A 14858-nucleotide genomic window follows, 5' to 3' on the forward strand; every position below is an offset into this window, starting at 1 on the left:
ACATCGTGAGTCCTACTGTTTCTGTGCCAAGTACAAGACATGACTTACTCATTGAATTCTCACAATTCATGAGATGAAATTCATTATCTCCATTTTCAGGTGTGGAATCCAAGGCGTAGAGGGTGAAGCAAAGTACTAAATTTTAAAATATAAGTGAATTGGTTTACATCCATTCTTTTGCAAATTGGGCCCACACTCCATTCCTGTCTAAATGGGGGGGAAAACAGAAATAGAAGACCGTGCCTCTTTAAAACATAGCTCTGCAAATGCTAGAACAGTACACGAGCTTACAACGTACTGGGCTTTCCTTAGCGCTTGTTGTCCAGCCCCCAGATCCCCACCCTGGGCACTGGTCACAAGAGTCCAGGGCCCTCCCCCTGCCGCAGTGCTGGAACACAGTGACCGGCAGCTGGGCAATTAACATGAATCACGCCAGCTCTGCCAGAGAAGTGCCGAGTGATTTGCAGCTGGTGACAAATGAGATGATTTGCCATCGAGACGCAGCATCTTGGATGAAGTGGCCTCATCAGTGGAATTGTTGCATTTGGCCAGAGCTGTTTACCCTGATCTAGGAACCTCGATGCCCGATACCAAATGAGCCTCTCTCTGAACATAGCTCAGCTCAATAATTAGTCAAGATGAATTTTTTTTTCTCCCAGTAATTTAGAGGCAGGCCATCTGAGTAGCTGCCTTCCTGCCCGTTTCCATTACTTTTTAGAAATAGCTATTTGAAGCAGATGATAAAGAGAAGAACTTGAGCTCAGTGACCCCTGGAGCTCAGCTGAATGAAGGCACACAGGAGGCATCCCTTCCATCCTCTTCCTCTTGGGGATAACGAGACATGCTTTTGAAGTAAAGAAGAATGTCCATACCCACTTCCTTGTCAGAGATGTCCTGGAGAGGAGGTTGATGGGATCAAAAGTTGAGTGCTGTTTAATAACTTTCCACTCCCTACACCAGCTCTGAGTATCTGCTTTCCTGAGACGTCCGGCCACAGTACCTGCTCTCCCACCTCCACCCAGATCACTGATTCTCACACTGTCTGCATACCCCATCCTGAAATGCTCACGCTGTGCCAGGCACTCTGCTACATGCTTTATTTGCATTATCTTTTTGCATTCTTAGGAATACCTTGGAAATGAGTACTGTTAGTGCATTTTGTAAAGAAACAAGCACAAGCAGACTTAGTGACATGCCCGTCCTGTTTTGTCTGACCCACACGCCCATTCTCTTGACCAGTGCCCTCTACTTTCTTCCTAAGGATAGGACAAAAATAACTATCAAATGAATCACTGCATTATTTTATCTGGGCATTTGTGTGGAGATACTAATAACTAGATAGGTGATTTAAAAAAATTTCTTGACTACTGTTGCATGTTAACTTAAATCAAAGGTCTCTGAGATGCACAGTAGCATTGAGGGCAGGAATCAGCTAACTATGGCCCATAGGCCAAATCCAGCCTGCTACCTGTTTTTGTAATTACGCTTTTATTGGGCCACAGCCGTGTGCACGTGTTTGCATATCATCTGTGGCTGGTTTCATAGTACAACAGGGGAGGGAAGTCGTACAACAGAGACTGTAAAGCATGAGATACTTATTACTTGGCCTTTTGTAGAAAAAGTTTGCTAACCTCTGGTTGAGAGCAACACGTCAAAGCTGTGAGATTAGAAATACACATTTAAAGGAGTGAATCTGTGACCAGGGCAGGAAATGCCTAACTATCAGAACCCAGAGAATGATCCAATCAGATCCTCATGATCTTCCACTAGCATCAAGTATGCATTTAATGACACATTTAGTATCTTGTTAACAAAAGGAAAAAAACATCATTTGCAAGAAGAGACAGCTTGCGGTCACCGTCTAACTCCCAAGCCCATGTCAGAATGTCTTCGTCCAGTAGGCATGACCGGTTGTTGGAGCATTTTCCCCTTCACAGCCCTTGCTCCCGTGAATCACCAAATCCTATCCATTTGATCTTGTCGTCTCTTTAGTCAGCCTTCCCCTCCAATTCCTATGGGTTCTGCTTTAGTTCAACCCATCATCATCTTGGTCAATCACTAAGTACCATAAGTAATAATCATAGTAACATCTTGAACAAATCATGGTTGTTTTGCAGCATGGTTGGAACTATAATAGCAGAATAACTGGGGTGTGATGGGAAAACAAAAAGGTTTTCAGTGTTCTGTTGGCAGATGTTGGGAAGTGTACAGAGAAAATGGTAGCCCACCACCTCCTCCTTTTTACGTCTATCTGCTGTGCCTTCTCCCACCCCTGCACCTGTTCAGCGTGATAATCCCCTTCTAATACTTCAAAACCTAGCACAAGTTTGTCCTCTCTGGTAACTTTCCCTGACCTCTGCCAACAGAGTAATTAACAAGCCCTTTTGTTTTCCTTTAGTGCTGCTTTCTTACTTGTCACATAATTAAGACAGTACTATAATTACCATTGATGATATTTATATAAGACGGTGGCGATGGCTCTACCGAGTGCTTACTCTGCGCCAAACACTGTGCTGAGCACAAAGAATCACGTGTCTGACTGCAAAGCTAATGTTTTGCTCACTAGGCTATACTTCTCATCTTCTCCATGGAAGGGAGAGACTGTTGTGTATCACTTTTATCTCCCAAATGCCCAGCAGTGCCTGCCATACAAGAAATGCTTGTAAAATGAATGAAGACATAGCATGGTACAAAGGATTCTAAAGAGCCCATCTTGTGGTTATTCAAACACTAACCTAGGTACTGCTGTGAAGATTTACAGATGTAATTAAAATCCCAAATCAGATGACTTTAAAATTGACAGAGATTAAGATTGATGGAGATGGGCCTGCCCAGCGATGAGCCCTTTAAAAGCAGAGAGTTTTCTCCAGCTACTAAAAGTCAAAGAGATTCAAAGAACGAGAGGAATTTGCCACACTATTGCTGGTTTGAAGCTGCAGGAGAATTCAGGCAGCCCGTAGAAGCTGAGAGCAGCCCCTGGCTGACAGCCAGCAAGGAAATGATGACTTCAGTCCCACAACCACAAGATGAGTTCTGCAAACAACCAGTGATCTTGAGAGAGCACTCTGAGTTCCAGATGGGAACAGCACCAACCAACACCTTGATTTCAACCTGGTGAGACCCTGAACAGAGAATCTAGACCCCCTAACCCAGACTTCTGACCTAACAGAACTGTGAGATAATAACTGAGCATTGTTAGAAGCCACTAAGTTTGTGGTGATTTGTTATACAGCTATAGAAAACAAATACAAATAGATTTCCAATTCTTTGAAGACATTGGAAGTGAGACTGCTTTCTGGGGATCCCAAAGGATCCACTGAGCTTTACAAGAAGTGAGTATTGTCTGTGATCCAACATCACAGAGGCATCATGGGTAGAAGAAGCCCAAGCCCATCTATAAATGAATCAGAATTTGGTGAGAAAGGAAGTGGCTACAGGGATGAACAGGAAGTGTCAAGTCCTGGTCGCTTGTCCCGGCTCTGCCATTGCCTCACTGTATGAACCTGGGCAAGTTACTTTACGTCTCTCAACTGCAGTTTTTTCATCTGCAAGATACAGATATTCATTCCTTTTCCGTCCACAGGGCTATGCATGAAATTCAAGTAATGCATCCAACAAGCATCCTAAGTTGTGGCCAATTCTGGAGACACATAAGGGATTCCTCAATTACCTAGGGAATTTGGGAAGTGGCTATGCCAAGTTATGAGACTAATAAAATTCAGGTGACTAGGTAGGCCTCCAAGGTGTTCAGATCACAGCTGTCCTTTCTCTACTAAGAAAAGTACCGCTTTGCCCTGTGGCTCCCTGCGAGAATCATCATCATCAGAAAAATAATATCTCGGATTTCAATAGCCCTTTTCAGAGGGCTTTCCCCTGTACCATTTAAATTCCAATAGCTTGCATCAGTTAAAGGAAAAGAATGGACTAAGAGTCTTTCTAGTTCTGAAAGTTCTGACTTCTTACCATAAAGTTGAGTTAGTCTCACCCATTTTATAGAGGAAGAATCCTGAGACCCAGCTGGGCAGGCTACTTGCCAAGGTCGTGGGGCTGGTTAGTGAAATAGCAAATGCTCCTCTTCAGCCTTGGCCTCTAGTAACTCCAGCTCCCTGCCTCTGGTGTGAAGCTGGGAAAAGGCAGTTGATCGAGGCCCAACTTTGCCTGTACCAGGTCTGAACTGAAGGTGGGGCATTGCCTCACACTCAAGTTCCCGTCCTGTGGACCACATGCAAATGACGCATTAGAATCGTGTCGCATTTTGAAGAGTCCCTTCCCCCAGCCCTCTAGTTATTCCACAGATGACACTTGCTGGCTGTTAAGCAACAGACTCTTCCTTGGGTCTCTGCGTTAAGTATGTGGGGATGTGGGGAATAACATTCAGGGTAAGGGCTCTCAACACCCAGCAGATGCATCTTAATTAAAGGAGAACGGGGAAGGAGGAGCTGGAGGCCTAGAACGTTCCTGGGAGGCCCTTCAGCTTCACTAGAGGGTCTCCCACTTGGGATGCCTCAGCTGGGTCTCTCAGTTCCGTAACATTGGAGGAGGAGGTAGCCATCCTGAACAATTGGTTCAAGGCGACCACTCCAGAAATCCTGGGCCACAAGCAGGTTTGGATTCTTCTGACCCTGAAAACTATGCCTGGTCTCTAGGATTCAATGTGAGCAGAGCCACCAGGCTACAAAAGTGGCAGCATTCGTGCATTCACTTATTATTGAGGCCTACTGTGCGCTCCATGCTGGAGATATAACACTGCCCAAAAGAACTAGAAGGTTCCTTTACTCTCATGGAGTTTATGGTCTAGGGGAACAGCAGACAGTCAAACAATCACACAAAGAGATGTCAGATTTCAACTGCTATGTGAGCCGCATGGGGCTCTGAGAGTCTTAGCATTTGGATGGTGAAAAACGGACGGCTAGGATGAGGTATGACAGATGAACAGGACCGACGCATCGATCGGGGGAAACAGCAGCATGTGGAAAGCGGGGGAGCCTTTTGAGTTTGAAGGACCAGACAAAGCCATCCGTAACCAGAGAACAGAAAGCATATTATGGGATGACACTGGACAGCAAGCCAGGGCCAGACCACACAGGGCCTTAGGAGTCACCAAGGGGTTAGGATTTTATTCCATGTGTAAGAGGAGGGCTTTGATGGGTTTTAAGCAGGGGAGCAACATGACACAATTAATGTTTTTAAAAAGATCACTCAGGGAGCCTCGTGGAGAACTGACTCCCCAGGCAGAGGCATGGGAAGAGAGACACCAAGTCCAAGTCAGACCCCATTGTGGTCATCCAGAATTGGGGGGAGAGGAGCAGCAGCTTCACACAAGCCTGCACACTTGCATTTGCCACATGCTAAGGTGAAAAGAGCACTGGAATGGATAGTCAAAGGCTGATGTGATTTTTGTGTCCAACTGCGCCCTAATCTTGGGGAGTCAGAGCAGTGACGCTGCCTCTGTGTTTCACTGTGCTTGATTATCCTGTGGGAGCCGTGCATCCTGTTCCACCTGTGGTTTCAAATCATAGCATCTCGGAGTTGGCGGGAGTGAGAGGAAGCGGCTGGTCTCCGGCCCCTCGCGATGCCTGACTCCTCCTCTGTCTTACTTAGATTTGGGTCCCCAGCACTTGGTACCCTGGAGGACCAAGAGTCGGCACCAAGCGCAACATCGCTGTGAGTGGCTCACCACTTGAACATCTTCAGAAATGGGGGAATCACTCTCCCCCCAGGACAGCCATTGGTGCACTACCCTGCCCATCAAATCATCTTCCTCATATTTAGTGTTTCCTGGAACTTCTGCCAAATGCGCCTAAATCGGGTCATGTGGTACACGGCTCACATCAGTGAACACACCTCTCCTTCACTGAACACATCTCTTCCAGTCTTTTCTCCTAATCAAATGTCCCCACTTCCTGAGCTCGTCCTCATAGGACATAGCTTTCCTCCACTCTCCTGGTCTCATTCCTTTGAACAAGTCTCCTCTTACTTCCCTCTTCGTGTGAAGCGTCTGGGAACATTATTGTCCATATAGCAAGTAATAATGAGTATTTGTGGGATTTCTTGGAGTACTATGTGCCTAAAGTGGAGAGGAAGTCTCCAAGAAACTGAAACAAAGTGCAGCACACAGGAACATGGGAATAGTACAGAGAGGGTCAAACAAGGTTTTGAAACAGTGTAGAATGAGCAAGCAAGCCTGCAGGCCCTGTGCTTTGGGACGCTGGAGTTTATCTGTAGAAGTCCTGGGTTGCGTTGGTGATTTCTCTGGTTGTTATGATATTGAAGGCTCTGAGCTAGAAGCTGTCAGATCACAGGTTGGAAAGGGCTTAAGAGTACAGCAGCTCCAGGGTGGCAACTGAGCAGGATGGAAAGAGAAAGGGAACGCAAATAACTTTATCACTATAGGATTTAATTTGATGTCCTCTCTGTCCACCACATAAACCACCCCATACGACATCAAAATCATGTATAATATCTTTTGGAAATCTTGTTACCAAATCCAAAAGATCACAGTGGAACTCTTGACTGGTCATGTTTCTCTTCATGGTTTTGGGCATATGAGTGGAGAATAGGACTCTTAAGAAGGTTAAGGATAAATTTCCCACTTCATGTATCATTGTCATATTTGCCATTTGATTCAGAACAAAATATCCTTTGTCTTTTATTTCCGCCACATTCTCTTTTTCGGTGATAGTGGGGAGAACTGTGGCTGCACACTGTGGTGACATTCCCCAAAGTGGCTGCAGTGCTGTCGTTCTCCTTTGTTTCCAGTATGTCCTCGCTTCCCTTTTCCTAGTCCGTCATTTCGGCAGCCTTGGCCGAAAGGAGAAGGCAGTCTGAAAACATCTCTGAACGTGATCAAATATGTGCATTAGGAGTATACATGCATTTGCATTCGTATATGTAGGCACAAACGTGTGGTGTATATGTAACTGCATTGAACAGGGGGTTTCCATGTGTTTGTGAGTTGGAGGGCAAGTGCTGACATATCTGTGCCTTTGCTGGCACGTGTGTGTGTGTGTGTGTGAGAGAGAGAGAGAGAGAGAAAGTAAGTGTGAATATGTGCCTGTAGGGCTTTATCACCCCTGAAGGACAGCAACCCCACAGGTCCTTATTCACGATAAGGAAAGAACTGCAGAGGAGAATCTCTGACATTGAATTCTCCTGTCTTGCTGACAGAGGAGAAGGGTGCAATCGGGCTTGCCAGCTCTGCTGACAGGACTCAGGGTAGCCCTCAGCCCTCCTCACTGCCTCCTGGAATTGACGTCTGTGCTTCTGACACCTCTTCCCTCTGGCCTTCAGGTCTCTGTCCGGACGCATTGTTGGTGGCGTCTGGTGGTTCTTCACCTTAATCATCATCTCCTCCTACACAGCCAACCTGGCTGCCTTCCTGACCGTGGAGAGGATGGTGTCACCCATCGAGAGTGCCGAGGACCTAGCGAAGCAGACGGAAATCGCATATGGGACGCTGGAAGCAGGATCCACTAAGGAGTTCTTCAGGGTAGGGCTATCCCTTGTTCCAAGGCACGTTCACAAAAGGGGACCACTATTGTCATTCAAGTACCCTTTTCATTAAAGAGCAAGAGATCACAGGCACTGAGAGCAAGTCAGAGAAACTGAGAACCTTTCTCAACTTACTACAGATCCCTGAGAAATTTACATTCCTTTATTTATGGGGACTTCAAAGGTCTTGCACTGCCTCAGCCCCCTTACACGGGCCAGTCTGTGCCGTGTTCCCTCAGGGCTACAGAGGACATGACATTCGATTCCCTCCCTCCTCATACCCCCAGGACCTTACAGTCTTGTAAGTGATTAGGAACAGCGTAGGGACAAGGTCCCAACCTGATGTCCTTTGTGTCTCCTCCTCGGAGACTTGCTCAATAGGAGCTGGTATATGGGAAACAATTACTGGAATAGGTGGTCCATTAAACACTGGCAGGAGAGAGGGAAAATGGGACGTGGGGGTGGAGGTGGTGGAGATGTCATGTGGCTGGAGGCAGTGAGTGAAGAAAGAAGAGCCGAGAGCTTAGGAGCATACAACTTAGCATCAGCCAGACCTAGGTCCCGAACCTGGCTCCATCCTTTACCTTTCTATGGCACTTAGCCTCTCTGACACCATTTCCTCATCTGTAAAATGAGGAGAAAAATGTCTTTCTCAAAGAGTCATTATGAAATTAAAAGAGATGAGGCATCGAAAATACAAGGGAAACAAAGAACAGTGAATGGAGTCTTCATTTACCATTAGGGCTTCAGAGAGGGACAGACATTTGGGCGCCATCATGAAGGGACCTCTCTGGTCCCAAGGCACTTCCGCAAAAGGGACCCATTACTGCATGAAAATATCCTTCTCGTTAAAGAGCATGATATTATAGGCAGCAAGGGCGGCTGGGTAGGGATTGCAGGCACAAAAGATAGACCTGTAACATTTCTAAACATCGTGAAACCAGATCAGACCTGGGTAGGCTAATTATATTCTAGGCAAAAAGAACAACTTCAATAAATGTCAGAAAGCAAGAACCCCTTCAGTTCCCTGGACTGTGTATGTGTTCATCCTGAGAGTTGAACAAACAGCACGTGGAGCTACCACTTATTGATCAAATAAAAACAATAAGCAGTTATTACCACTTACTTAACGCTTACTATGAATCTGGTCCTGTACTAAGCACATCCTCTATGAATTACCTCATTTAATCCTCTCCTTAGTGGTGAATTAGGGATTTGTTATCCCCATTTTATAGATGAGGCTCAGAGAGTAAAAGTAATTGCCCAAGGTCACCCAGCTTATAAGTAGCAGAAGGAAAATGGAAGGTAAGCCTCGGCACTGCCTCAGGCAAGAGAGTAGGGATCCCAGTGGGCTCTCACTGCAATTTCCTGGAGCAAACCCCAGGCCCTGAGTGAACCAACAGGAAGCTGTGTCAGTTTCTTGATCATGGGCTCTGTGTCAGTACATCAGGCAGGAAAGGGACAAAAGCCTTAACCAGGTCTGATCCAGACTCCAAGGCTAAAATCATCCACTATTGGAGCAAGAAGGTAACTTAGAAGTTACTTGGTCAGAGTCTGTCATTTTAGAGAGAGAGACGTGACTTGCTTAAGCTTACCCAACCAGTAAGTAGAAAAAGCTCTTGTAATCTCATGAGTATTTTCTGACAGTTTTAGCCTGCAACCAAAGTCTGAAAGAGAGGCCTGATATTTGTCCATAGTCAGCCCTATGTCTCAGGCCCTGCTGATGAAGTTAGGGGATCACTCGATTCACTTACCCAACATATACCCACACTATTGTCCTTAATATATTAGCATGTCACAGTCCCTAAAGCACTTTCACATCCATAGTCTAATTTACGTGTCACCTGTGGCCTAAGGCAGAACAGAGATATGGTGTCCACTTCGTGGATAAGAAATTGAGATTCAAGCAATTCACGATGCAAATGTCAAGGATGGGTACAAAATCCGAGTTTCCTCCCTCCAACCAATGATCCTGGCCTCTGAACCACACTCTCCTAATGGGGTGGTGTCATTAGCTGATACATGTTTTGAAAAAGATCACGCAGGTTACCAAATGGGTCTGTGGACAGATCTAATCCAAACCTCCCTTTTGTATTTGAGGAAACTGAGGCCAAGAAAAGAAAATGAGCATACCCAAGCTAATTAGAGGCACATCTGGGACTTAAGACTTCAAAGTTCTCTGTTAATAACCATGTCAGTTGACATATTTCTACCTCTTGTCCACAGGAAAAGTTAGGAATCTAGAACCAAGGCAGTTCATATTCTACAAGCTCTGTGCCTTAACCAGGCCTACTATGCTGGTGGCAAACAAGTTATGGTTTCATGTGCTAACTGATTGACCAGTAGTGGTTGCCTAGAGTTCCATGTTGTGGAGGATTTTACATCTGGGCTCAGTGTGAAATAACTCCTTGATTGATATCAGTGTTTGTCACATATGTAGTAATGGAACTGGTACTGGGCACTTCTACTCTAAAGTAAAACCTAAAAAATAAGTAGTCATTGCATCACTTATACAATACCTACCATGTTTCCCCGAAAATATGACCTAACCGGAAAATAAACCCTCGCATTGATTTTTCAGGATGACATCCCCTGAACATAAGCCCTAATGCGTCTTTTGGAGCAAACATTAATATGAGACCCGGTCTTATTTTACCACGTGCCGGGCACTGGGTTATTCATTTTACCTCTGTTCTCATAATCTGCATGACAACATTGTGCAGTGGGTACTGTTATCACAGTTGTCAGGAGAGGAGCGCTGAGGCTTACTCAGAGAGGTCCCACAGCTAGTAAGATATATAAAGCCTAAAATGAGGGTGGAAGCTGGTTGCAGTGGAAACTAGGTGTGCAATCTGGAGACCAGGGTTTTACCCCAGGCTCTGCCACTAACAAGCCATGTGACACTGGATCATTCACTGTCACACTGTGGGCCTCAGTTTGTTTACCTGTACAAAGAGCACTGACAAGATATGTCCCATGAGCCCTTCCGTCTCTGTGACTCTGACCTTGAGAATAAGTTCAGCACTAGAACTTTAAATCTTATTCAACCCTTTGTTTCCTTTGGCCTTGTTTCTTTAAGAGTCAGGACTTTGGTGGGTGGGGAGACAAGATTACCTACCGTCCCCCCCATAAGGCAGACGGAGAGAATAGTGAGACAAGAATTCTACCATAATTTCTGAAAAATCTGGCTTCTGGTCCCCATGGCGGCCCAGGGCTTCTTGGCAGCCCCAACCCAGAGACACTTAATCCTCCATCGACAGTTTAATTAAGATGTGTGGGAGCTGAAGATGATAGGAGAGATCCAAGAACAAACACCCCAAGTATGCTTCCAATCTTCCCTGCCACTCATGCCGCCTTCCCATTCCTGAAGACGAGATTTTCCTGACAGTCTGCTCAGAATCAACAGGCTGTGAGCACAGCTTGGCGTTTGAGGCACTGGGGTGAGGCTGTGAGAACATATGCATTTTCTGCATACCACTGCCCAGAGGGCTCTTTAGCTCTGCCTGTCAGCAGCCCAGTTCCCTGCTGTGCCCATCTGTCAGGTCAAATTGCATCTAGCCATTGCCCTGCCTCGTGTTTTGCTGGTTTTGTATCTGGAAGACCATCCGAAAATCTGGTCACAGCTGACTTTATACATTTCCCTGTTTCCTGTGAGAGAATATTCAATACATTATACATGCTACCGTATTTCCCCAAAAATAAGACCTAGCATGACTTTTCAGGATGCTTGTTATACAAGCCCTACCCCAAAAATAAACCCCCGTTAAGATCGTCAGGCAGACGGACGCATTTAGTACGTCCATTGCAACACACGATAGACATATTTAATTATAAAATAATAACATTAATATATAATTAAATATAAATAAATATTATTGACATTAATACTTAAATTAATGACATATAAATTATAATTAAGTATTTGTAAATACTCAAGTGATCGCCTTTGGATGAGAGGTAAACACCTATGTAAACAGATGAACTTGAGACTTATTGCCGAACGACCAATAGGAGTACAGACACAACACACGAATAACATGCGCACTTGATAACAAATGAACGTGGTTGTGTCTAATACGAATCTTCATAATTCAATACGTCATGTGTTGTAATGGACGTACTTAATGCACTCGTGTGAAAAGAAGAAACATTTTCTGAATTTCGGTGCCTGCAATTTTTCGTCGCTTTTGTGTGGACCATCATTCTTAACTGTCATCATTTTTGTTGCCACTCCTGTCTCGTAAGTCTTCAATTAACACTTGATTTAATGGTAGATTCAAAGAGAATAATATTTTGACCCTCCGACAAGATGCGTGTGAAAAGAAAGAGCTATTCCATCGAGTACAAGAAAGGAATCATGGAGGACTCCCGGGGCAAGAATCTTACGGCTTTCTGCAAAGAGAAGAAATTGGATCTCCGAATGGTCTGAAAATGGTGAGCAGAGTACGGTAACCTCAGTCAACAGGCGGATGAGGGAAATGCTAAGATGCACAAGTGTGGATCAGGTCAGCAACCATTATTTCCTGAGCTGGAAGACATCATCTGTGAATGGATTGCTGACAGGAGAGCAAAGGCTTTGGCTGTGAACAGGGCAGATATTCAAGCATTTGCCCTTGCAATGGCACCCCAGTTAGAAATATCCGCAAAAGAATTCAAAACATCACAACACTGGATGGATGGCTTCCTTCAGCGATATGAACTGTCTCTAAGATCGACAACACTGTTCAAGCTGGAAGATACTGAAGTTATTAAACGTGCACTTGCATTCTAGCCCTTTGGGGATGGCATCGACTTTTCTAAATTCCAACTCTCCAACATGATAGCTATGGATGAAACTGCAGTGTTTATGGGCCAAGGATTTCAAACGACAATTGATCAGAGGGGTGCCTCGTCAATCTACATTCCCTCCACTGGTTACGAAAGTGCACATGTTACCTGTATTTTGGCAATTCGTCTGGATGGAAAGAAAGCCCCACCTCTAATCATCACTAAAGGTAAGAAAGATAAGGTTGAATGTGTTTCAGGCATGTATGGTCTTGAAACTGAAAAAGGCTGGTGGTCACAAGCAGTTATAAGGAAGAGGGTCAATTTAATGCTGCCACTTGTTTTGCGAGGTGGCCAAAGAGGTCTGTTAGTCTGGGATTCAGCCAGCACTCGCCACGCTAAAGACATGAAGAACTTCCTCACAGAGAGAAGAATAGATCAAATAATGATTCCCGCAGGAATGACTGCCTATCTCCAGACTCTTGACATTGCAATAAACAAGCCCTTCAAGGACAATTTGCGCATGGAAATCAATGACTACATTGAAAATGGAATGGAGAGAAATCAGCGTGCAAACTCTGGGAAGCCTAGCCTGCAAGAAGTCGTGACTTGGGTGAAGAATTCATGGGATAAAATCATTGACAGCTGTGTCACCAAGGCACTATGAGCAGCCTACATGGACAAGAAGTGCTCATTTAAGGAGAGCTCTATTGCTGGACATGAGAGATTGGGGCCAGTTGTTCTACGGGAAATGGAGTCACAAGAAATTAAAGCTGGAATTCGGGGTTTGGAGAGTTATGACGATGTTCCAGAAGAAGATGACATGACTGTATTTGAATAAGCGTAGATTTTCGTACGTGAATAAATGAATAAATGTAGATTGTTGTTCATGCATAAATGTAGATTGCTATATATGAAAAAATAAGACATCCCCTGAAAATAAGCCCTAATGCATCTTTTGGAGCAAAAATTAATATCAGCCCCGGTCTTATTTTCAGGGAAATACGGTATGACTTGTTCTGGGTATTTCTTCCCCTAACTTTGAAATACTCCCTTTTCTTTCTTTCTTCCTCTTTCTCACATTGACATTGTTATTTGAATGATGTATTTTCATATAAAGAATCAGGCATTTCCAGCTAGGCTTAAAGATGACCTGCCCCAACTTCTATGGAACAGATGGGGAAAGTTAACGGTAGAACTAAGACTAGTACCCAGGGTGCCTCACTCCCAAGACCAGTGTCCTTTCCGGACTGTAAACCACACTGTAAAACAAGTCATCTAGTTTATCTAATCATAGAATGGTAAAAACTTAAGGCTCACTCTACCAAATGCCTCCCTGAAATTCTCAGTAACTATTTCCATTAATTTTCCCTGGAGCCCTAGAAATTTCCTGGGCCCAAATATCTCTACAGATAAGTTGGCTCAAACAGCAACCTAATATGTATAAATATTTGGCCAACACTTGATGTTGATATCAAGGAAATAAATCTGATATTTGTGTGCAAAGAAAAATGACCTAGTACACGTGTAATGATGATTTTATACTAAATAAACCTGTCATCTATATATTAACCACTAGATTCAATAGATTTCATGACTCTAGTAGTGACTGTCTTTTTAAAAAAAATAGTTGCTTGTATATGTTTAACACTTGTCCATCTACAAAGCATTTTCAAAAGCCAGACTCCAGTATCCCTGAAATACATCTATCCATTGGGAAAAGGATGCCTTTTAGAAAGAACATGTTCAATGAGACGGTTGATCTGTGGTTCTAGATCATGGGCCCTGACTAAGGACCTACTATGTGCAAGGCTAGACTGTGTGAAGGACCCCCAGAAGGGAAGCTGGCCCTGCCCTCAGGGTGTGTCCACCAGACTTCAGACTTATGTACAAGTAGGGGAGACTCCCTATCTTAGAAATCAAGCCTGGCCATCCAGTGATACCCGGACAATGTGTCATTTTCTCAAAGTAAGGGTCATAGAAGCCACACAGCTCAGCATCACCTGAGCACCTTCTGAAAGAGGTGTCGTCTAGGCTCCACCCCAGACTTGTGAAATCAGAATCTCCAGTTTTAGAGCAGGGGGATCTACATATTTATAATCTCTGTACCTAATTTTGGCTTCCACTACAGTTTGAGAACTACTGTCCTTGGAGCTGAGGTGGCCTCAGAATACGTAGGATTTGTTCTAGTCTGTTCTGGTCTGTGAAAGGATGAGTAGAATGTGGCTGGAAAGAACCAGCGTATCAAGTGGAACAAACAGCCAAGGCAAAGTCCCAAAGGAGGGGAGCCCCAAAATGAGTTCAGGAGGAAACAGGAAAGCAGTTGGGCTAGATTCAGAAGCTTTTAAAATCTAAACAGGTAACCTTATTGGGTCCCAAGTTACTAGCTTCATCAGACAGCAATTTACATTCTGAGGGCAAGTCTCACAATATGGGATGACTGAAACTCGGCATCCACGATCCCCAAATTCTTCACTATTGTCCTTAAATAATGAAAACAGATTCCACTGATACTCAGCTTTCCACATCTGGGCTGTATAAATACGGCCTTACTGAACAATAGATAGGTTTGGGGTTTTTTTAAATGTCTTTAAAAGCCAAAC

General features: G+C 44.5%; 1 protein-coding gene across 6 annotated transcripts in view; it reads left to right on the forward strand.

Moving 5' to 3' along the window:
- Positions 1-14858, forward strand: part of GRIA1 (glutamate ionotropic receptor AMPA type subunit 1) — a 291242-nt gene that overhangs the window by 236383 nt on the left and 40001 nt on the right. For all 6 annotated transcript variants that reach the window (XM_019750390.3, XM_019750391.3, XM_074313815.2 and 3 more), the window contains one exon: positions 7291-7489. In XM_019750390.3, the coding sequence (XP_019605949.1) occupies positions 7291-7489 (199 nt within the window). The remainder of the gene's footprint in view (positions 1-7290; positions 7490-14858) is intronic.

Source organism: Rhinolophus sinicus, chromosome 5, assembly GCF_057876585.1.
Source record: "Rhinolophus sinicus isolate RSI-liver-muscle chromosome 5, RSI-T2T, whole genome shotgun sequence".
Taxonomy (NCBI): Eukaryota; Metazoa; Chordata; class Mammalia; order Chiroptera; family Rhinolophidae; genus Rhinolophus; species Rhinolophus sinicus.